Source organism: Chanodichthys erythropterus, chromosome 2 (assembly GCF_024489055.1).
Source record: "Chanodichthys erythropterus isolate Z2021 chromosome 2, ASM2448905v1, whole genome shotgun sequence".
In the NCBI taxonomy this organism is placed as follows: Eukaryota; Metazoa; Chordata; class Actinopteri; order Cypriniformes; family Xenocyprididae; genus Chanodichthys; species Chanodichthys erythropterus.
The window spans coordinates 26,018,827-26,042,653 of NC_090222.1; the positions used below are offsets into that span (position 1 = coordinate 26,018,827).

General features: G+C 37.7%; 2 protein-coding genes across 5 annotated transcripts in view; both read left to right on the forward strand.

Moving 5' to 3' along the window:
- The first annotated feature begins 7,659 nt into the window (after positions 1-7,659).
- phf20l1 (PHD finger protein 20 like 1) lies at positions 7,660-21,851 on the forward strand. 4 transcript variants are annotated; one of them, XM_067406659.1, is made up of 25 exons: positions 7,673-7,741; positions 7,854-7,940; positions 8,680-8,816; positions 9,330-9,498; positions 9,705-9,800; positions 10,729-10,813; positions 11,139-11,227; positions 11,692-11,884; positions 12,088-12,237; positions 12,730-12,794; positions 12,880-13,105; positions 13,222-13,356; positions 13,945-14,127; positions 14,339-14,398; positions 14,507-14,797; positions 14,913-15,095; positions 15,193-15,249; positions 15,334-15,435; positions 15,635-15,775; positions 15,969-16,153; positions 16,349-16,448; positions 17,742-17,937; positions 18,307-18,550; positions 18,647-18,812; positions 21,332-21,851. In XM_067406659.1, exons 3-25 carry the CDS (start codon positions 8,734-8,736, stop codon positions 21,472-21,474), a joined length of 3,342 nt encoding a protein of 1,113 aa, XP_067262760.1. In that variant the 5' UTR covers positions 7,673-7,741; positions 7,854-7,940; positions 8,680-8,733; the 3' UTR covers positions 21,475-21,851. The 4 variants fall into 4 exon arrangements, with proteins under 4 accessions (XP_067262751.1, XP_067262768.1, XP_067262777.1 ...); XM_067406650.1 differs by lacking the exon at positions 7,854-7,940 and having other exon boundaries at positions 7,660-7,741; XM_067406667.1 differs by lacking the exon at positions 7,854-7,940 and having other exon boundaries at positions 7,660-7,741; positions 11,695-11,884.
- Positions 21,852-23,193: 1,342 nt separating this feature from the next.
- The window catches only part of tg (thyroglobulin), a 39,641-nt gene continuing 39,007 nt past the window's right edge, over positions 23,194-23,827 (forward strand). Inside the window, exons 1-3 of the mRNA XM_067394646.1 lie at positions 23,194-23,278; positions 23,414-23,522; positions 23,625-23,722. Of these exons, the coding sequence (XP_067250747.1) occupies positions 23,194-23,278; positions 23,414-23,522; positions 23,625-23,722 (292 nt within the window). The remainder of the gene's footprint in view (positions 23,279-23,413; positions 23,523-23,624; positions 23,723-23,827) is intronic.

Genomic DNA, 23,827 nt, shown 5'->3' on the forward strand with positions numbered 1-23,827 from the left:
AAAACAATTATTTTAAATTGTACTAATAGTCTACAATATTACTGTTTTTTTCTGTTTTTTTGGTCAACTAAATACAGGCTTGATGAGCATGAGACTTTTTTTAAAAAACATTAAAAACAGCAATGGAAAAAATAGAGTGCTTCCATGCAAGTTGTAAGAACTAAATAAAGTATATAATTTGTGATGTGAACCTAACTAACTTAATGTAATGTAGGGATTATTTTTTGCCCCCACGGTTACACCCCTTATTTTCTGGGGTTTATTTTAACCCTTTATACAGTACAGTTTATTGCGACTGTACTGGGGCGTCAGGACCCACTCAGGCCACAGGTTGATCAGACCCGCGGGCCTCTCTAACACCTCTTCCCGCAGCTACCGAGTCTACCAGGAGGTCTCCCATCCAGTTTATAGACCGGGCTCAACCCTGCTTAGCTTCAGTGGGTGTGCAGGTGAAAGCTGGTCAACCTGAAACATCTTTCCAACCGACCCTCTTATAGCAAAATAGGCTATATGGGAATATACTGCAAAATATAATGTATACATTAACGTTACATATACATTTACGTATATGGGAAACTATAGCTTAGTGCTTAAATTATTTAAATGTAGGCTACGGCACAAAAAGAATTGAGGAACGCATCAGTGAGACTGTTACGGCGGGATGAAGGTCCTTTTTAAAATAATACACAGGAGTGGGCTACGTTCGTGTGCAGTATGCATTTCCACAAAAAATGTTTACATATCTTCAACCTGTTGCTGAAATGTTTCTATAAATATATTTCCCTTACAAATGTGTATCCTAATTATAATAATTTAAAAAAAATTCCCAAACTGCCGCAGGCAGTGCTTGTCTTTTCATTAACAGTGTTGCTCTTACTGATCATATTTCGTACCCGCTGAATTTGACTGCTAATCACCCATATGAAAATTAACCACTGTTATAGGCTATTCTATAATAATAATAATAAAAAAAAAAAAAAATAGTAAAATGGCTGGCAATAAAAATAGAATAGAAAATAGAAAAACGGAAATAGAAAAACAGAATAATGACTTAAATGACTAAAATACTTGTATTAAAATTAATACAAGTAAATAAACATGTTCATTCTGCACACACTGCAGCATCGCGATCATTAGTTAGAGCACTGCCACCGCGTGGTGAAATAATCATGTTTTACCAGCCTTTTATATATATATATATGAGAACATCTCCTCTCATGTCTCTGAAAATATTCGGAATTTGAAATCATCCCGTGGAAGCTCATATTAAAAATACACATTGGAAGAATCGATGCACTGCTTCGACGAGCGATTAAAGGTACATTATGTAAAATTTTTGCAGTAAAATATCCAAAACCACTAGGCTAGTGTTATATATTTTGTCCAGCTGATTACTAACAATATCTCTAATGTTTTCAACTACTTGTAAATCATGAGAAAATTCCATAGACTGTAAAAAATATGGACGTAGCGCCCGTGACGTCACCCATAGAGTTCTGAACAGCAGTTTTGAACAGACAGTAGAAAAAAGTTTTGAAGCGAAAATGAGGCCGCGGCCATCTTAGCTGCGCGTCACCGCAAGTCACTCCCGGATAACTGAAAATGGGCAAAGAGGCGGGGAGGTGGTTTGAGCTGATGTGATTGGTTGCTGAAACCACGCCCGCCTAGCTCGACGTGACCATGTTAGCAAGCAAAGGAGCTATCTATCTAGATACTATCTAAATTATTAATAAAGATAAGTTTTAACATCAGAAAGTTCTAAAGGTTTACTGTCAATTTACGTTGTTTTTTTAAGATATAGATGCTCCAACACCAGTAATTTGTGTTGGGTGTGCAAATAACAACATGGAACATCAAATGGGACTTCACCTTTATAATAGAGATCGCGAGATGAATCCAGTCTGTGGCACTTGGGTAAAATATAAATGTCCATTGCAAAACAAAAAAAACATTTCACATTTCTTCTGAATGATCTGCTCTCTGTCATCGTTCTTCAAGAAAGGATGCAACCTGAGCAGCGTATCTAACAAACAAATGAGCCCGTGTCCAAAGTATATTTTTTTCAAAATAGTGCAGCAGTTTTAGTTATAATATCCAAGCAGTGCTGTCAGAGTTGTATATCCTCCTGGTATTGTCATTGTAGTAAATCTCGCAATCAAAACTTTCAGCCAATGCCACAATCCAACAACGTGTGTTCTGTGTCTCTTCCCCATGCATGCACATCTACACAAACACACATCAGTCTCGAATATTATGCAGCAAGCCATATTTTATAATTGTATAAAATAATCGAGAAAAAAAGCACAAAAACGGCTGAGATGCCAAATTCAGCGACAGCTGAAGTAACATGACGGCTCACAGACAGCAGCGCAATCTACCTGTCAGTCAAGTGACCACGCCCTTAATTATGCAGAACTTTATAAAGTTATAAAAAAATTCACCCCCCTCAGAGTTGTCATGAAGGGCAAAAATAGCAGTATAGACCAAAACCACAATTTGAACCAACATGTAAACATGTTTTTTTCTGCTATAAACTTGGCCAATTTAACATGGGACTCAATGAGATTCTGCTCTCTTTTGGAGCCTGTCCCTAGCGGCCAGTCGATGAATCGCAGTTTAAGTTACTTCCGTATTGGCTTCACGAGAGAAAGGGGGAGGTTGCCGCTTGGAAAATTCCCATTCCAAACAGTGACACGGGGCAGTGCAGTCGCCTGTCAATGACGTCAGTTTTACCCTTTGTTACCGCCTTTACTGACTTAGAAACCACATGACAACAGTGCCGTGGACAAATGCGGAAGTAGAGTCTAGCGTCCAGCAAACCACTAGCTTGCTTCAAGCAGTTCCTTATTTACTTCTTGCACATTTATGGTGGATTGTGTTACTTATTTATGGAACATAATTACTGTTTACCATCTGCCGCTGGTTCTGTCGACAAGGACAGCTACCGTAAACTCATGACCGGAAAAGCGGAAGCGGCGCCGGCGGCTGTGTCATAATAAAAGTCCCGCTGCTCGTGAGGCGTGTGTTGGTCAATCGCTCCAGCTCCCGCAACACTCGGTCCTGCTCTGTTTCATACTACAGTAACGTTAATAATCGCATCCACGAACATTCTTTTGCACCGTCCATTGAGATGGAGACCACATGTCCCAAGTTTCCGCTCTAAAACTTGGCGTCATCAAACTACGCCTTTGTTTTGAATAGGCTTCTAGCGACCTCTAGCGGAAAAAAATATCACAAATTGTACCTTTAAGGTCCATTACAGCTGATGGGAGCTTTCTGAAAGTTTCCACGTGTACAACGTGGCCGCTGTACCACCTGACCACTGTAGATTCATTTAGGCGTTGATAGTGGTGCCATGAAACGCATAAATTCCCATCTGATGATGTGAACAGCTCCGAATATAACATCACGTGTTGTCATCTCAAGATTACGGTATTTACGACAGTGTGATTCACTGAAGGAACCTGTGGGGGGAGCTTCGCAAATCTTACTGCGGCAAAACAAAACAAAACAACGACTTATTTAGTGAATGGTACTGTGGCTTTATGTGACTTTAGTGAAATTGCTATACCTAAAGTAAATAAAATGGCCTTATTTGATCCTACAGTGTTGCTACTCTGCACATGCTTTTTGATCATTACAAATAATATGCAAAATGATCTTGGAATAGAAGATATGCTGTCTCTCGCATCACATAAATTATCAAGTTATGTACGTGGTCTTGAAGAGGATTCTTTTTTTTCTGTCTTGTCTTGGACTTGTCTTGGACTCGACAAAGGTGGACTTGACTACAGTCCAGTCTATTAGCTATGAATTAATCATTTTAAAGCCATAACAACAGTATTTACGTGAGATACTCCACATGGTGGGCATTTTGACAACAATGTCTTCAATGTCTTCACTAATCTATAACAAATTGTGATTGAAAGCATGCAGTTTGCAATGTGTGTGTTGTTATCATTAAAGTATTTCCACACCCCTGAGGCTGACATCGTTTCTGCTGCTGCCGGTGTCTCTGCACAGAAAATTCTGTCAGTTACGTCACAGGTATCGGTCTTTGGTATTGGGGGTATTTTTACGAGTACAAGTACAAGTACATGAGCTTGGTATCGGTATCAGTGCATCCCAAGTTGTTATGGCTTTAAAATGATTAATTCATAGCTAATAGATAGGACTGTAGTCAAGTCCACCTTTGTCGAGTCCAAGACAAGTCCAAGACAAGTCCAAGTCCAAGACAAGACTGAGTCCAAATGAGACAGTCAAGACAGAGACAGAAAAAAAAGAATCCTCTTTAAGACCACATACATAACTGTTGATAATTTATGTGATACGAGAGACAGCATATCTTCTATTCCAAGATCATTTTGCATTATTATTTAATGATCAAAAAGCATGTGCAGAGTAGCAACACTCTAGGATCAAATAAGGCCATTTTATTTACTTTAGGTATAGCAATTTCACTAAAGTCACATAAAGCTGAAGTGCAACTTCACATTTTCCGACTTTTTTATTATAGTGTAACAATCACATTTTGTGCTACCAATGGAAAATGTAAAAAAATAACAAGCAACACAGGTGTTTTTGCAATGACGATGATTTGCGATTAATAAACTAATAATTAAGTGTGCATATTAGCTGCCTGCTTGTTTTTAAATTCACTTCAGCTGTGGTTCCCAAACATTTTACAGTCATGTACCCCCCTGATGCATTTAACATTCTTCTGCGTACCCCTCTCTTCCACTTAGACTGCTGCAGTCACACCTTTTCCATTAAGGGGCAATATTTTCTCCCTTAAACTGATTGTGCATTAAAGTGTTTTTTTTTTTACCTTTAAAAAAAATAATAGTTTTAAATAAAAATGTCCAAAAGAGAAATAAGCAATGATGTTAGTGATACTTTTAAATATTAAACTAAAACCACCAGTAGGTGGCGGTAAGTCACTGTCTTAATGAGTGAGTCAATGAGTCATTCATTCATCAGTAACGAAGCAAGTGGCGGTATTTTTGAAAGTGTAATTGAATCATTGACTCTCATGGTTTTTTCACAGCCACAGATTCGTTCACAAAACATCGATATGAGTCGCAGTTCTGCTGTGGCTTTCATTGGAACTAGAGATGCACCGATTGCAATTTTCTTGGTCGATTCCGATTTCCAATTTTTTGATAGTGTGATCTGCCGATACCTATTTTTGCCAATTCCGAAATTTTTGCCAATTCCTATAATTGACAGCATATACAAACAAAATTCTACCTTTCTTCAATGCAAAGTTTTATTTTAATAAAAAAAGTAAAACTCAGTAATAAAATAAGAACAAATAAAAAAAAAAAGTTGCAAACAACAACACAAATAAATGCAGTAGAATAGAGAGCTATGAAAGTTTTTCAGGTTAAGTAGGTTTTTATTCAGGTAAGAAATACTACAGAAATTAAAGTAATCAACATTGGTTACATTGGTTACCCTAATTTCTGTATTCTTTATTTTAAATATTGAATACAGATTCATTCTTACCATTAAAGTTATAAAACGCATTCAGTTAAGAGCAGAAAGTGATTTTCTTTGTCTTTTGTTCTTTAAATAACATGACAGACAGCAGCAGGAATATTGGACTGCTGTCCCCTTAAGAGTTTATGAGTTTATGACTACACAACATGCGTTCTCTTTCTTAGCTATTTAACGATCCAAAACATTCAACGGCTCTGGCAGTCAGTAATCAACGTATCTACCCAATCAGCATGAGTGAAAGCATATATATAAACACAGTCGACTCACCTATATTCCTCGACAGTTTTACAGCATCCATCCACCACCCCGTCTCCTCACACTTGCTTGGTTGCTTTCCTAACCAGAATACGGGGGTGTAGGCTACTCTGGGTTCGGGTTAAATACTGAGCTTGGAGCCCTCTCCTCGCACAGCACGCCAAACACGCATACTATTTACTATCTGATTATTTGTAAGTGTGAACTCGTGAAATATGACTCTGTTTGACTTCTGTCTCTGTTTGAGACTGATCGTGACTTGATCGCTCCACTAATATAAATCAGTATTGTGCGCGCTTTTGTGTGAGCGTGAAACCTGCGGGAATCGGAGCGAATGAGACAAGTGAGAGAGGAAGCGCCCGCGCGGGTGTGTGTATCACTTAAGAACGCGCGGCTGACGTTATTGCCTGTGCGTCAATTTTTTGACGTCAATTTGACGTCCACACACTGATGTCCAATTGATGTCGAAAAAAAACATCAAATTGACATACATTTTTTTTTTGTCAATTTGACGTCAACACACAATTGATAATATACCTAAAAAAAGTTTTTAAAAAGAGGAGCTAATAGCCTAATCTTTTATTATCCTGACAACACGTCAGTGCGGTGATGCGCTATGAAATTATCGCAGGGAAAATGTATTATAATATTAATTTAATAATAAAAGAAGCCTAACCCAATAGTAATAATAATAGACTAGAAGACTGTAACAGACCTACATCAATTGGAAATGCCAAATCTTTTTATTGACAATATTTGATGCTTTTGACAATATCTCTGGCTATCGTCGATACAAGATCATCGTCTGTTGACGCAACCCTGGTTATCGCAGGGGCCCCCAACACGAGGGGCCCCGCCTGCAGTGCGTGCCCTGTGTGCACGTCCGCTATGCCACTGTCTCCACCCCCTGATCCCTAAACTAACCCATCTCCACCCCCTTGATCCAACTCCTCCCAGTTTACATATCCCTAAACGTACCCGTCTCCACCCTGTGGATCTGGATCCTTGATCTTGTATCCTGCAGTGAGGAGCTACTGAAAACTTTTAGCACATTTTTACTATTACAGCTCTCAAGGTTAACTAATTGTGAAAAGCATTACATTTAGACCTATGGCATTATATTTAGATCTTGGCATGAAAGGCTGCAGTGATGAACATCGTAGCCGATCACAGACATGCTGTTGAGCGCATGAAAGCAGTGATCTCATCATTGCAACTCAATTTCTGCACATTATTGAATGCTTTCATCATAACTAACAGTGCAAACTTGATGTAAGAGATTTGTTGAATAAAATGGGAGTTTTGGGGGGAGTCCAGAAGATAGTCACTGATAAACTCACGCTGTTTGATTGACAGCTCCAGCGATTGTAAAGGGAGCGTTCTATGATCGCTTTCTATAATTTAATCACCATTTAAATAAGTTTATTTTCATTCTAAAAAGACAAACAACGTGAAGTTGGCTACCGTTGCACTAAGGTAGGCGATTTGCGGAAGGCAGCGTGGATCAGTTGTTCACTGGGCCTGATGTCAGTAAAAGCTTTTATTGGACTAACAAGGAAGTTTTCAGTTCTGAAACAGAATATTATTATTGTAGGATGACCTCTTATATATCAAAATCTCAAGGAAAAGTTAATTTCTCAATTCATGATCCCTTTAAAAATTCATGGCTCCCTTTCAATTCATGTGGATACTTTGATTCAGAGTAGTCACAACAAAAAAGATCTAACACAAAAAAACGACATTTGACGCTACAACAGAGGTGATCGATTTTTTTAGCCGAAGTTAAAGGGTTCTGTCTCATTTAAAACAAAACAAAGCGTCTGAGAATATCAGTCACGTGTCACTCTGCGATGCGCGTGCCTTCAGGCATTTTGTGCGTCGTGTGCGTGCGCGCGCACGTTCAGTTTGGGTAAAAGTAACTGAGCTTGAATGATCACAATACAGTATAGGAATTAATTGCTATTATCTCAATGAATTTGCAAAGGTAAATGTATATGTCACGATATAGCGGACGTCTGAAAACAACTGTCATTCTTCGAGTCGTTTTAACAAAGATAAAAACTGGCCTGTCATTTTTTTCTCTTTTTTGCACATAGTTTTATCCCCTCGGAACGGTTTAGCTAGTCAGCTGGTACAGCATTAGCTGCTTGGCTAGTTCTGCTGTGCTAACTGGACAATGAGAGGTTTGACTTAAAGTTTCATCTTTAAAAATTTGAGGTTTTATATTTATTCTCACGGGTTTTGTAGTTCTTCAAGGGAAAAACTTGACAATTATATTCAGGCAGCAGAAAATGTATGGAGCTCGTTAGCCAATACCTAGCATTAGCGAGCTAGGTTAAATAGTCAGTTACCCTCTTATTTTGTTTAATTTTTTCACTCTTAAGTCTTAAATTTGTATCCAGATCTTTTAGGGGGTTCCGTTTTCCGTACAGGGTAACGATCTTTTTTAACATAGCGATTTAATTTGTGCGCCAGACTGTCATAAATGGAGTGTAGTATTGTAGCTGGTTAGCTCAGTTAGCTACTGTCCAGCCTGAAAAACTTTGATATATTTGCTTGATTTCTGTTGTTTGGATGTGATGCTATTTCGTGACACGTTAAAGTGTGCAAACGTTTGGAAAATATCCCTGATTTAAGTGTACCAGAGTACAGTATTGTAATCAAAGGCCTGATTTAGGGTACATTTTGCAAGCTGGTAAAATAGTTGAGCATATTTTCTTTAGCCAGCTTACATGAAACCGTGCATGTTTATTGATACATTTACAAATACTACCCATGCAAATGCAATGCATGATTTAAGATTGAAAGATTTGCCTTTTTTGATATAAAGTTAGTACAAAGAATATGTCAAGCGTTTGTCCATGTAATATAGTTCAGCTGATTTATGTACATAGACTCATAAACCATTTCTTTATGTTATAGGTCCGTCAAAGAGCATTTGTGTCTTGAGGAAGACCTGGTAAGAGTGCACTCAATATGAGCAAGAAACCTCCAAATCGACCAGGGATCACTTTTGAGGTTGGGGCCAGGGTTGAGGCCCAGGACTACCTGCAAAAATGGTACAAATTAATTTTTGAAAGTCCATTTACAGTAACTGCCGCTAGCGTGTTATTAATGTTAGAACAGGGCTTTTCAAACTGGGGTCTGGGGATTCCCAGGGGGCTGAAATAGATCAAATAAATGAGTGAATAATAAAGTAAATAAATAAATGGGTGAAAAAATTAAATAGCTCTAAAAGTCTAGTACTAAAAATGTAGTTATAGTAACTAAGTATTTTCCATGATAACAAATGTTTCACAATATAAACAACGTCTTTCATATAAGAAGGGAATATATTTTATACTTGTGTAAGAGGAGTGTTACAGTTTTTAAATACTCATATGATTAATATTTTTGTCTCATTTAAAACAAGTAAGAGTAAAAAAACTGAAACATTAGTCACTGTCTTTAAGAATAGTTTTTCATATTCAAAAGCTCTTGAATGGACCGTTATTAAAGTTTTAAGTGTGTTCAGTGATTTGTTGTTTTTCAAGTTATCTATCAATGATCCATGTTGAATGGTTTCTTCACAGGTACCCTTCACGTATCGAGAAGATTGATTATGATGAGGGAAAGATGCTTGTGCATTTTGATCGCTGGAGCCATAGGTACGACGAATGGATTCTCTGGGACAGCAACAGACTTCGGCCATTAGAGAGACCGGCACTCCGCAAAGAGGGTCTCAAAGAAGAGGAGGTGTCTGTATGTTTGCAGTACTTCCTTTTTTCAGATATGTTTATGGTTTGAACGGTCTAGGATGACTTGGCAAGCATGAGAAATGCAGGGTTTTCCAGCAGCTAAATAAACATTATTTAAGTTTTCAGCCACTCAAATGAAATAAAAGAAAATCTCATTTGTTAATGAGATGAGTGATTGATTAATTCTTGTCTTACAAACATTTCTGCCAGGAGAGACTCAGCGAGATGAGAGCATCTCGCCTTCGTGAGCTTCCTGGAAGTACAGAGAGCACAGAGGACCAAAAAGACTTACCTCAGCAGAGACAAGTACATACCTCAATTGCCCATCTACCTTGATCTGGCTCTCTCAACTGCTTGTCCCATCATTGTTTGGGTTTTTCCTCCATCTACATAGACAAAACCTTTTAATGTTTTGTTGGGCCACAAACAATCATCCATTTAAATAATAAAACAGGCCTTTGTGACTTGTATTTAAAGAGGCTTACACTACCATTCAAAAGTTTGAGGTTTGTAAGATTTTGAAAAAGTTTTTGAAAGAAGTCTCTTATGCAGACTGAGGCTATATTTATTTGATTAAAATAAAGTAAAAACAGTCATACTGTGAAATATTACAATTTAAAATAACTTTTCTATTTTAATATACTTTTAAAATGTAGTTGAGCTGAATTTTTAGCAGCCATTCATGCAATCTTCAGTGTCACATGATTCTTCAGAGATCATTCTAATATGCTGATGCAGTGCTCAAGAATAATTTATTTTTTTATGTTAAAAACAGTTAATATTTTTATGGAAACCCAGGGAATTTTTTTTATGATTCTATAGAAAGTTCAAAAGAACAGCATTTATTTGAAAGATTTTTTAACAACAACCCAAACTTTTGAATGGTGTCATATTTAGAGAAAGCTTTCCTTTCTGAAGTATAAACATTAAAAACAAATTATTAGAGCTAAATTATAATTAAGAATCTGTAAATACAGTTGAGGCTTCTCTGGTTTTCTTGAATTGGATTGTAACTAGTATCTGTGTGGTTGCTTAAATACTGTAATCAGCTTGGCAGGTAATACATGAAATAATCAGAGGTTTCGGTGTGTCCATCACAGTTTGTTCTGCTCTAACCATTCACTTTTATGATCACAGCACATCCCATATCTTCAGTACAGGCTTGGTTTAGTTTATATTGGTTGTGTTGACTGTAAATAATTGCACGTCTATTCTGTTTTTATTTCATCTTTAGGAGTTGAGAGATGGTGAGGAGGTGCTTGCCCGATGGACAGATTGCCGCTACTACCCTGCCAAGATTGAAAGTATCAACAAGGAAGGTAAGGTCAAATTGCTGCCCCATCTAGGCAGAAACATACTTCTGTCAAAATGCAATACAAAATGGAGTTAAATTTGATTATATGATTAAATTAAAATGAATCTGGCATTCTTTGGATTAGTGTGACTGTAATGATTTTCCCCAAATGCATCTAAAACTGTTCTCAAATGCTATTTTAGAAACCATAGGATTTAACTGAATGCCTCTACAGTAATGTCTTTACACAATAATGTTTATTTGAGTCAAATCAAAAGACTCAATTTGTATATGTATAATAATAGATGTATAAAGACGCACTGATTTGCTGTTATTTTTTTTTATTTTAGGCACTTACACTGTACAGTTTTATGATGGAGTCATTCGCTGTGTGAAAAGAATCCATATCAAGTCCATGCCAGAAGATGCAAAAGGACAAGTAAGTTTATTAAAGTGTTTTCACAGACAGTCCTCAGCAGTTCCTTTTAATTAACAAATAGGTTCTCCTGAAGTTTAATAGATGGTTTTGGACATGTTGCTACACTGTTAGATAACTGTTGAATGACATATGACAATCAATTCTAAGCATACTTTATAGTTAATTATATATTTCAGTGTGGCCCTCTATAGTATTTTCCTTGACCTCTTCCTCTGTTTCAGAAGGTAAAATGCATGGGGTCAGTCCTGAATAATATTTGAAGACAATCAGCTGGTCCACACAGCTTACAGTTGCATCTTTGTGCCAGTCAGGCAGCTCAGGGATGCTAAATCACTTTATTCTACCTTCTTAGTTTCCTTTATTACATTATTAATAGCTTAAAAAGGTTTTTTTTCATGGCAAGAGGTTTGCTTGTGACCAGTCAATGTCAGATGTGACTGATAGTGTATTTGTTTGTGTTCAAGCAGGACTGGATCGCTCTGGTGAAGGCTGCCTCAGCTGCAGCCAAGAATAAAGGAGGGAACAGACCACGTACCAGTGCCAACAGCAACAAGGACCGAGAGGACAGGAGAGAACAACGTTCGGATGAAGAGCTTGATGACGACGATGATGACGATGATGATGTTGATGATGATGAAAGCGAATCAGAGAAACTTGGTATGTGATTTGTTAGGACTTTTCTTGCCTAATGAATTGTTCTAGTTTCTAGACATTTTATGGTGAAGTTATTGCCTACTGATCTGTGTTCAGTTACATAGCTTTCATAAACCTTTTTGATTTGGTTGGAGCCAGATCTTAAATCAGCACTCATTTTGAGCAGCCACATCAATTATATGTCTGTTTCCTGCTTTACACAACAGACTTAGACTCAGAAGAGGAGGACAGTAAGCCGGCTGTTGAGGACAGCAAGCCAGCTGTTGAGGAGCTTGAATCAGCTACAGCAAAGAGGAGGAGCAAAAGACAAGGCAACTTGTGTAGCAGTAAAAGGACCCGTCTCAGCAAAGGGGCAGGTAAACATTAACACAGAGTAACTACCCTCAACAAGGCTTAGTTTCTAGAGTTTGACAAGAAATAGTTTCTAGCTAATGTCAACCCTGAGGAGCAAGGGTTGTCAAAGGGTAATCGCTGGCACTTAAGCAAAAGTGAGAGAGCTATATGTATTTCATTTAGTTAGTGTCTTGAACCTGCAAACAGATCTACATTTTGAAGTAATAATTTCTCGTAGTAACACAGCTTGTTTAAGTTAGGAGTTATAAATACTATTAAAGTGTGATAATTAGACTGCGCAAGTCAATGAAAGCATGCAGATGAATTGCATATCACACAAGTTAGGTCCATTTGACTGACAGCTTACAGTTTGTTCTGCTGTGCTTAGCTTCAAGAAAAAAGAAGTTAATGCTTTAATCATTGCTTCTGTATTTCCTAAATAAACTGTGACACTGATTCAGCAGTGCATAGTGATTATGATGTTCTATGTGTGCTTTTTGTTTCTAATTATCAAGGATGTGCTGACACTGAGTCTGAATGCAAAGCAGAAACAAAAGAGCTTCCAGTAACATCTCAGCAGGTATTGATGAAAATGACATACTGTTATCAATGTGATGATCACTTTAGTACACACACTGTGTCATGTTTACTTCTCCACCCCTCAGAAAGTGTCAGGTGCAGAGGCGAGTCCAGCTGAAGAGAGACCCCAGTCTGTCAGTGCCCAAAGAACCCCAGCATCCATCTCTAGCCCATCCCTGTCCAAGTCTCGCTCAAGAAGACTTAAACACGACTCAGGAGAGTCCACCTCTAGCAGTCAGAACACAACCGCAGCCCCCGAACCCAGTCCTTCATCCAGTTCGACACACACCCTTCCAGACAGCACACACACTGGTGCGTCAGCTAGAGAGCAGTAGTGTTTTATATTGTCAACTGTCAGCAATTATAACAAGCTTGATATTTCATATTATAAGGATGTGACAATAATATGCATGTCTGTTTCTGCATAGCCCCTCCCAACTCCCCCCAGAGAAGGAGACGGTCTCAGCGTCTAGCGACAAGCTCTGACCAGGCTTACCCTTCTTCACCACACATGAGGGATTCCATTACTCAACCTCCTCCCCCAGATGTCTCTCAGAAAGCTGGTGAAAGACATAATAAAGCACTAAAAAAATATACGATGTTCAAAACTTTGGGGTGGGTTAGAATTTTAAAATGTTTTTGAAATGAGTGTCATGGCCACCAAGGCTGCATTTATTTGATAAAAATACAGAAAAAAAGAATGAAGTATTATTACAATTTTAAACAACTATTTTCTGTTTTACTATGTTTTAAAATGTAATTGATTTTTGGGCTGGCAAAGCTGAATTTTTAGCAGCCATTGCTCCAGTCAACAGTGTCACATTATCCTTAAGAAATCATTCTAATATGCTGATATGGTGCTCAAGAAACATTTCTTCTTATTATCAATGTTGTTGCCTAATAGTTTTGTGGATATATTTTTATCAGGATTCTTTCATGAATAGAAAGTTCAAAATGATCTTCTTGTAAAATTATAAATGTTTGTACTGTCACTTTTGATCAATTTAATAGGCCCTTGCTGAGTATATCATACAGACCCCAAACTTTTGAACATGCTGTTTTTTTGCCGCTCTAGATTTGTCTGTTAAGAAATTATATAATTGTCCATGCTTCACATGTTTAAATCTTTCATTTTAAAATGCTCTCTTTAGAAGAAGACAGCAGTACTGCAGTTAAAACAGAAGCTTCTTCACAAAAGCCAGTTTCAGGAAGCCCATCCACAGCTCCTCCCACTGGCAGTGCTCAGTCACCAATCACTGAGGAGGACAAGATGACGGACATGTTGCCCAGTAATCAAACAACACTTGAAGGGAACTCTCCTTCTGTAGTGACAGGTAAGTTGGGCATGTAACCATAGCATTGAATGCCTTTATTATGTTACTTCATGAACCTTTTAAAGGACACTTTGTTTTTTAATAAACAGCAGAGTGACTTACCAGGATATTTGGAAAATATCACTGGTAGATTTTAAGTCCTGTGATGGTAATGCCGCTTAGATTTTATGATATGTAAAAACTATTTATTATCTTCTAATTTTATGTGAAGCTGCAAGTCAGAAAGTTCCTTCCAGAACTCCTAAAGCCAACAAACATGCCAGAGAGCCAAGTATGAATCATCACCTGTCTTCCACACACTTCAGATACTGCACTTTAAAAATGGCTAAATGAACGATTCATATATATATTTAATCTAAACTTTATTCTTCCTCCTCAGTCATAAACAGCAAGAAGTCTGATGACCCCACTGCTCCCAATGAGTCTCTGATAGACCTGGACCATAATAAATTCAAGTGTAAAGTCCCTGGATGCTCTAAAGCATTCAGGAAAGCAAAGCTGCTGGACTATCACCTGAAGTACTATCATAACACTGAGAAAGAAATGGACAGCGAGGTCTGCTCACCAGAGAGGGTGGGCCGCACCAGGGCCACGTCTGCTTCCATGCCTACAAGCACCTTGTCAGATATCCCAGATAACAAGAGACGCAGGACCGTCTCTACTTCTTCCTGTAGGTTCTCTTGTTGTTATTTGTCCGTATCATTTCAATCAAATGGCTATTAAATTTACAGTTACACAATTAAACTGAATTACAGAGAGTTCTGTTCTTCCGTTTTGTGTCCTAGCTTTGTCCTCTCAGGGCTTCATGCTTCAAATGGACAGCGCTGGCTGTGTGAGGCCTGCTAAGTTCTGTAAGAAGAAACGTTCCTCTGCCTCTGTCAGTTCAGACAGTACAGAGGTCTCCCTGCCGCCTCCAACCTTTGATAACCTCCATGACAAGATTCTCAAGAAGGACAAGCACCTGGATGGTGAGATAATTCAGCAGATTTTAAAGCTGATGAATGGAGTTCTTCCTTTTTTCCATTTTTTTTTTTTTTTAACTGTTCATCTTGTTTTTGTCTTCAGGGCTTTGTATAAAGACAGAACGGAAATTCAAACTAGAGGATAAATGTCAGTTGTTTGGTGAGGTTACTGAACTTTTTTTTTCTTATCTCAATTTTACATTCTTAAACCAGTGCTCATATTTTATTTCATTCTCTGCCGTAGCGAAAAAGAGGGATAAAGACAGGAGAGACAGGAAAGAGAAGGACCTTTTCCGAATTAAACAGAAGAAAAAGAAAAAAAAGAAGAAGAAATCAAAATTGCACTGTAAGTTAGGTTTGCCTTGGGTTCAGAGGTCTCTGTACTTTAACTCTTATATCTGACATTTAAATTACAATGACTTGTGACCTTAATTTGTATAATTTATGTCTTAAATTGCCTCATAAGTTCTAGCAATCTTGTTCAGTCCATAACGAGTTGCCATTATAAAATGAGAGGGTGATATTGTTCTCATCTTTGTGCTAAGGTTACTCAGACCTGGATGAAATGTCGTTGTCTTACTTGGAAAGACCGTCTTCCCCACTACATCGTTCTTCCTCTAGTGCCTTCAAGCACAGCACCTTTCAATACCCTCGTGCCATACTGTCTGTTGACCTCACCGGGGAGAGTGAGTCCTCTCATCGATTTGCAGCCATTTGTAGCTACTTTCCAATAATGGTCTCATTACAGATATAGCTTTCAGCTATTACATTTTATGTGTTTTTTAGGTAAAATAGATAGTAGTCAACATGAATATGATATCAGTGTTGTGCTGTGATGTTGAGGCTCATTTCATGCCCTTTTTTCTTTCCCTATCTCAGACCTGTCAGACATTGACTTCCTGGAAGACTCGACCACTGAAAGTTTGCTGTTCAGTGGAGATGAGTATAACCAGGATCTAGACTCGATCACTATGGAGGACTTCCAGGATGAGGATGAAGTTGGTGCAGATGAAATTGTTCGCTGCATCTGTGAGATGGATGAAGAAAACGGCTTTATGATTCAGGTAGGATTACTTTTAGCAATGGCTCTACTGGAACTGTAAAATATGTTTTCATTCTGTTTGTAAAGATAGTTTCATGCAAGAAACATCTTAAGTGTGCTGATATGGTTCTGAGTACCTTTTTGTTGTTTGTTCTGAATCGTTTGTAGTGTAGAATTGCAAATGATAGTTTCTAGTAATATATTTCTCTTTGTACAGTGTGAGGAGTGTATGTGCTGGCAGCACAGTGTGTGTATGGGGCTTTTGGAAGATAGCATCCCAGATCAGTACATCTGTTACATTTGCCGGGACCCACCAGGTAACAACCATGCAATAATACCACACACAAAGGGTCAACAGGATTTTATAGTTTTATCTTCCTATATATTCTGCTTAATACAAATGTCTGATGACTGTTTCTTGAATGTTAATGTAAATATTAGGGCTGGGTTAATTGATTTCTCATTTTTAATCGGTTGTTATTTTTATTTAATTTGAACCGTTATCGATTCTTGGGATTTAGGATGGCCGCTTTAGTCTATGCTGTTGATGAATGAACAATTTTGTAGCATGCCTTCCATCCAATAAATCACAGTAAGCTTTGTGCTTTGTTACTCTCAACTTTCAAAACCACTTTGGTGCTCTTTAATGTGGCGTGCCAGATCACTGTTGTTCCTCGGTTTTGAGTGAAGCTACTAGTTTTTTACTATTAGTTATAGCACAGAACATGTATGAACATCAGAAGGTATGTTGAAAGATACAGTACAACTTACACCATGTTACATCAGACATAAGTGGCATGACGCGACAAAAGCAAATAGAAACCATTATAATCAGTGATGCTGTCTACACTAGAAAAAGCAGCGTGACATGACAAATGTCTGACAGTAAACTGATGCCCCGTTGTATTGCTCACAGCGTGACGTGACAATTGTCATGTCTAGTGTAGACAGAGTGTTACCAAATCTCTATAATGTATCATGTAATCGCTCAATCAGTGTTTCAGCTGCGAAAAGACTTAAACAATGTAAACGATGTTATGTAATGTTACATTTATCTCAGAAAAGTCATTCACTGACCATAAACTTGTTAATCAGCTAGAAAAACTAATTTTAGAGAGGAGCATTTCACTAAATACATGCACTATTACATAGTCATTATATTTTATACTTAACCTGTTCTTCAATATTTAAATGTTGAAAATAATCATGAAATTAAACATTATGACAACTAGCATTTAAATGTTTATATTTCAAAAAATCTTATAACTTTGTTACTATTATAAAAACTTTGTTGTGTGTAATCTAAATGTTTATAGTCAAATCAGTTGATTTTAACCTTTAATGTTATAGTAATGTGCCACTGACTGGGCTCCCTGTATAGTTTACAGCAGTAGTTTTTTAGAATTTTATTCTTCAAGAATATTTGCCACGTACTGTAGGCCATCAGATATTTGTCCAAATTTGAAACCCGAATCGAATTGAATCAAAAGCTTGAGATTCTAAATCAAATCAAATAAAATCAAATTGTTAAATTTGTGTCAATACCCAGCCCTAGTAAATATAAAACTGAAGTCACTCCAGGGTTTCACTGAAATGTTTACTTTTCTCAGGTCAGAGGTGGAGTGCTAAATACCGCCATGATAAAGACTGGCTCCAGAAGGGCCACATGTATGGCCTGTCCTTCCTTACAGAGAACTACTCGCATCAGAACGCCAAGAAAATTGTGTCCACTCACCAGCTGCTCGCTGATGTTTACAGTGTTAAGAACTTGCTTCATGGCCTTCAGCTGAAGATGGATATTTTACAGTAAGAGTCACTTATAATAGTTTTTAATTACCATAAAAATTATCAAAAGGAATTGCTGGCAAAGATGGGTGGAGCTCACCTTTTTCACCTTAATTTTTATTGAATTTGTGGGTATTGATTTATTATAACAATGGTTGTGCTTTGAAGTTTATGGCCTGGTTTCACAGACATGGTTACTTGCAAGTGACTTTCAGTTAAAACAGCTCAAACATGCATTTTAGTCTGGGATTAGCCTAAGCCTTTTCTGTGAAACCGGCGAAAAAAAATTCAGGCTTGTTTTCAAGTGCTGTTGGGCTTTAAGTTGATCTGATATAAAACTGTAGACGAAAAGATGTGGGAACAATAATACACTTATCACATTTTTTTCAGGAACAAGCATAATCCAAGTTTACACTTGTGGGCTCGGTCTTGGGTGAACTCTGATGAGGACCAGCCAATGGGTGGGGTTCCGGACTGCCTACATTTCAAAGAGCACCTCAACCAGAACTCAAACCCTGAAACCTATATTACCAGCGAGCACAGTTACCAGAAACCTCCCGGTACAGGCCTTGAACATGCAAGGGATGAACAGGGGTTACAAACAGCCCCTCAGTTTAACCTAAAGGAAGAAGAGGTAACCAAAAGACATTAAAAACTCAGATCTGGTTCAAGATCAGTATGTGAAAGGATACAGAGTTTGAAATCAATGCTGTGTTTATGGTTTGTGTAGGTGAGCAGTGCCATTGCTCTGTCTGGCTGTGTGAATGACAGCAGCCTGGGCTCCGTGGAACAAGCCAGGAACTGCCTGCAGTGGCAGATGAACCTGCTTACACACATAGAGGACATTCAGAACCAGCTGTCTGGCCGCATGGACCTCATAGAGAAAGAGCTTGATGGTAAGGGGAGAAGTATTGGAAAAGCCATTGAGTCAAAACACTATTTGTCGCCACATGACCAGGGTTGGTTGAATTTGTTTCTGCGGTGTCGCCGTAGATTGCCACTATGAGCTTATTTAGCTTATATATTTAAAGGTGCCCTAGAATCAAAATTTGAATTTACCTTGGCATAGTTAAATAACAAGAGTTCAGTACATGGAAAAGACATACAGTGAGTTTCAAACCCCATTGCTTCCTCCTTCTTATGTAAATCTCATTTGTTTAAAAGACTTCTGGAAAACACTCGGATCTCAACATAACACCAACTGTTACGTAACAGTCGGGATCATTAATATGTATGACCCCAATATTTGCATATATGCCAGCCCATGTTCAAGGCATTAGACAAGGAAAGGCAGTATTAACGTCTGGATCTGTGCACAGACAAGGTAAGCCAGCAAGAACAACAGCGAAAAATGGCAGATGGAGCAATAATAACTGACATGATCCATGATAGCATGATATTTTTAGTGAAATTTTTTAAATTGTCTTTCTAAATGTTTCATTAGCATGTTGCTAATGTACTGTTAAATGTGGTTAAAGTTAAAGGCAATTTAAAAAAATCTCTGGGGTATTTTGAGCTGAAACTTCAGACACATTCAGGAGACACCTTAGACTTATATTACATCTTGTGAAAAAGCATTCTTGGGCACCTTTAAGTCTTAAAGTTTGTGCTCATGAGCACATTAGTGATGGCTGATGTTTCATCCTTTGTGAAGACTTAACCAGCAAACTTTTGGTTACCTACCTTGAGGCCTAATCAGGCTTTCCCTCCAAAAGCCTGCATGTTTAAAATGTTTAAATGATTTTTTTATGGCTGATTCATTTTTTACAAGCAAATTGGCCGATTCCAATAACGTTCCGCGTCTTTTTTCTTTAAGCAAATGTATTTGTTTACTTGCTCTGTAACAGACAAACTGGCCTTAAACAAAACACATCTGTAGTTATTTGAAATTAGAGGCAACCACTACATTTTAATAATGATCCAAACAAAGATTCTGCACACATGTAGCGTAAGCAGTTGTTTTTGATTTGAATTAGATTAATTTTAAGATTTAAAGCAAAAACAGAATGATCTGACTTAAGATTTGTGAAAATTATGCTACATAAGACACCTGCACAAAACAAAAACAGCAGACAGACTGAACGAAAAGGCAAATTCACTCTCTTGACAGTAGGTGGTGCTTATGAAACAGCAGTGGTTTCTTTGGGTATCACTGAACACAAAGCATTGCTGTGCTTATAAACACCACTTTACATGGAGGTAAGAGGAAAAAGAAAATGACACTGAAACTTTTCTGAAAACAGTCTGTTCCCTTCATTTATATAAATCCCCACCCCCAATTCAATATTTATATTTTTCTTACAATATTTCGAGCATCGTAAATAATGAGCTTGCTGTGCCTGGTATAGTATTTGCTATTCTGGTGCATCTGTGTTATCATCTTTGCCTCCATCTTCAGCGTGTCCTGTCTCTGGCCTGTGTTAACAACCTGTTTGCAGATTTGTAATATTTCCACACAAGTTACTTTTTGGTAAATGATTGCAATTAAGTTTGTGTGCAAGTCCGAAGTAGAGATTGGCCAAAATAAAACTAAAAACCATCCAGTTGCTGATTGTGTGTTTGGAGCAAAAACTGGCCAATTCCAGTTTATGGCTGGTCGACCGGTGCATCTCTAGTTTATTGGGTGTAATAGAATAGGTGTCATGCTTTAATGTTTAAAAAACATTATTTTTCACATACTGTACATTTTTGCAGTTCCTCTATTATCGGTCTATCTGAAATGCGCTGATTTCTACAAAGCCCCTCCTTTTGAAATATGTTCTGACTGGTGAGCTTGACCCAGTGTGTTGTGATTGGCCAAACACCTCAAGCGTGTGACGGAGATGTAACGCCCTTTGCTATAATCGCAGGCTTTTGCTTCCAATGCTTTTAAGCAATTGTTAACACGCGGTTAAAAATGTTGTTGGTTTTACTGTATCGATTCAAGTGCGAGTTGGTTTCTGAAAATGCGGATGAATTAAACCAGTCGATCAAAACCAACTTTGCAACTCAAGCATGATTTGAGCAGAACATTTCATAGTATGGTAAGTAGTCTTTGTATATAGCTGCAGTACTCTCCCAGTATGCTTCTCTGGAAAATGCGCTGTGCACAAGCAAACATTTGGGTTGTACTGCTCAGCCTTATAAATAAATATAACCTCTGATTCCTAATTTCATCCATTTTCTGAAGGCCAAACAAAGTATTTTTGCTTTTGCATCCAAACACACTGTGTCTCCATGACATGACAACAACTGCAACAACAACAATCTATTCTAATGTAAAACATTCAGTTTCAACAGAGATCAGTGATGAAATGATTGCCACAGCCAGAAAATTCACCCGAGAAGCAGCTCTTTGAGACACTTTTTTTTTTTTTTTTTGATGTTCTTGATATTTTGTTAAGGTTTCATTCTTTTTCTCCCTGTCTATGTAAAGTGCTGGAGAGTTGGTTGGACTTCACAGGGGAATTGGAGCCCCCCGATCCCCTGGCCAGACTCCCACAGCTCAAGTGCCGCATCAAGCAGCTTCTGACGGACCTGGGAAAAGTGCAGCAGATGAGCACCCTCTGCTCTGTGTGATACATACATGATAGTGTGTGTTCTGAGCTACTAACACCATTTCTCAATTCTTTGCACACAACTCTACTAATTGAGATGGTGTATTCAACACAGTTCTTCTCTTCAGTAGATGTGTGAAGTAAAATGTTGGCCGTCATCAAGTGTGAATAAGGAAAATTCGCACTTAATGTGCGAAACAGGAACATGTCAGTGTGTCTAAACAACATATCTGCTTAAAGAAGATTTTGTTCTCCAAAATAGGAAGAGGTCACTATAGCAGATTAATTATTTAATGTTAACAGAAGGGAACATAATCTTTTTTTAAAGAAAGACTGAAGAGGTCACAACATCACACATAGATTTAAGTTTTAGCCTTTTTTTTTTTTTTTTTTTTTTTTGCATCATTTAGACCCCAACAGTAAATTCAGTCTATTTCCACTCTGTGAGGTGAGATTTCTTAAGGAAATATGAACTTGACTGAAGTGGGTCACTACTTACAGGCTGTTTAAGAGTTTATTAGCGTTTGATGTAAAAAAAAAAAAAAAATAAAAAATTCTGATCATAAAGGTTTTCACCACTTAAAAAAGTCACTTTGAAGTGCCAAGAAAACACCATCGTCGTCTGGTTATTCAGACACGCTCAGTTCAGAAATGACATGTTTTTGTAATGAATGTTGCATTTTAGGCCAGGTTTGGACTTATTTGCGGTCTGATACACTGGCACTAAAGGTTCACAATGCCAACCAATTCATTAGAACAACAACTTAGATGGTTTTCTTACAACAACTCATCTAATACTTTAGCATGTTTCTCTGCAGTCTTAATGGATGCTGTAGCGATTCACAAGAAAACAAGCTAATCTAAACGTGGGCGTGCAGAGCTAGGTGACTCTTATTACTAAGTTCTGTTTATCATGTTGATACTTTGAGAGTATCAACCTTGAAGTAAGCTAATCCTGAGATGGATGTAAATGCATTTAATTAAATCCATTTAGTTCATTTTTTTTTTTTCTTTTGGAAAATGTATATACAGTTTTTATAACTGTAAAGAAAAACAACAAAAAACTAAGGCATAAAAGGATGATACTTGAAAATGCCTGTTTAATCTCAATTTCTATTAATCTGTACAAAGAGTGTTTTAGAATTTAGATTTAAAAGTTTCTTTTGATGAAAATACCAGCTGTACATTTAAAGAGTTTATTTAAAGACCTGATGTAATTATCTGTATGTACAACTTCATTAAAAAAAAAAAAAGATTCTCAACATTTTTTTGTGTATATTCATTTAAGTTTACTCTCCCTTATATAATGTCTGTATGTATGTGTGAATTTGAGTTCTCTTTACTGAAATGGCAAAAATGAAGATTTGTGTCATTTGCTTTGCTTCCAGTATTTATTTATTTATTTATTTTTTGTAGAAGTATAAGGGCAACAACATAAGAGAAGTTAAAACGTACAGCTCTTTTCAACTGTTGGAAGTGGTTTTCAGAAGACTTATGTTACTAGTTCTCCTCAAAGAAGCACTCTCAAAAGTTCAAGCTTGACTGCTTACGTTACCATGTCCAGAATGTTCTTATTCACCACCAGGTACTCTAACCAGTCTGGAGAGGGTAGTGTTTTGATAGACAAATTCGTAAAACAACAGAATGCTGAACGGGTATGACGGTGCACATCTTGGCTACGGTATAAAAGATGCTGCAGTCTTGTAGCGTTCACTAGGAGAGTTCTTGCATCCTAGAGAAGATGCGGAACATGGAAGAGATGAAGCTCTTTTGTCTAACTGCCACAGTGCTTAGCATCTTCACTCTGACATGTGGAAAGATTTCAGGTGAGTGTCTTTGGTCTATTCACCACCTTTATGTTTACTGCCTCTCTGGTAGCTGTATTTAAGCTTTTTTAGATTAGGAAAATCATCCACCTGTTTTTTTTTTGTTTGTTTATTTGTTTGTTTTTAAACCCTCAGAGTACCAGCTGGAGACAGAGAGTCTGAGTCAGTGTGAGCAGCTGAGGTCTGTCAGTGCAGCACAGGAACATGAACACATCCCCCAGTGCTCTGAGAATGGCCGCTTCAGGTGCATTAACTTGACCAATGCTGTATATAACATCACAAATGTACCACGGTTTTACCATGTTGTTTGTGAAAGTGAAAAAAAAATAAAATTCTATCCCTGTAGGCATGTTCAGTGTAATCGTGGAGGTGGTGAATGTTGGTGCGTGAATGCAGAGGGACTTGAGATACCTGGGAGTCGACAAAATGGAACCACTGTTCATTGTAAGCCCTTCATCATACTTCAACTTGACACAACCTCCATTAAAAAAATGCTTTACTTGCATTTGGGGTCTTTGAAAACCCTGATGTAAGACATGAATAAATGTC

What these genes read in the sequence shown, in the direction of transcription:
- phf20l1 (XM_067406650.1), top strand. Translation starts at nt 8,734, where the DNA reads ATGAGCAAGAAACCTCCAAATCGACCAGGGATCACTTTTGAGGTTGGG. An exon ending in CAAACATGCCAGAGAGCCAA is followed by an intron (nt 14,399 to 14,506) that starts GTATGAATCATC and finishes CTTCCTCCTCAG; the next exon opens with TCATAAACAGCAAGAAGTCT. An exon ending in GAAGAAATCAAAATTGCACT is followed by an intron (nt 15,436 to 15,634) that starts GTAAGTTAGGTT and finishes CTTTGTGCTAAG; the next exon opens with GTTACTCAGACCTGGATGAA.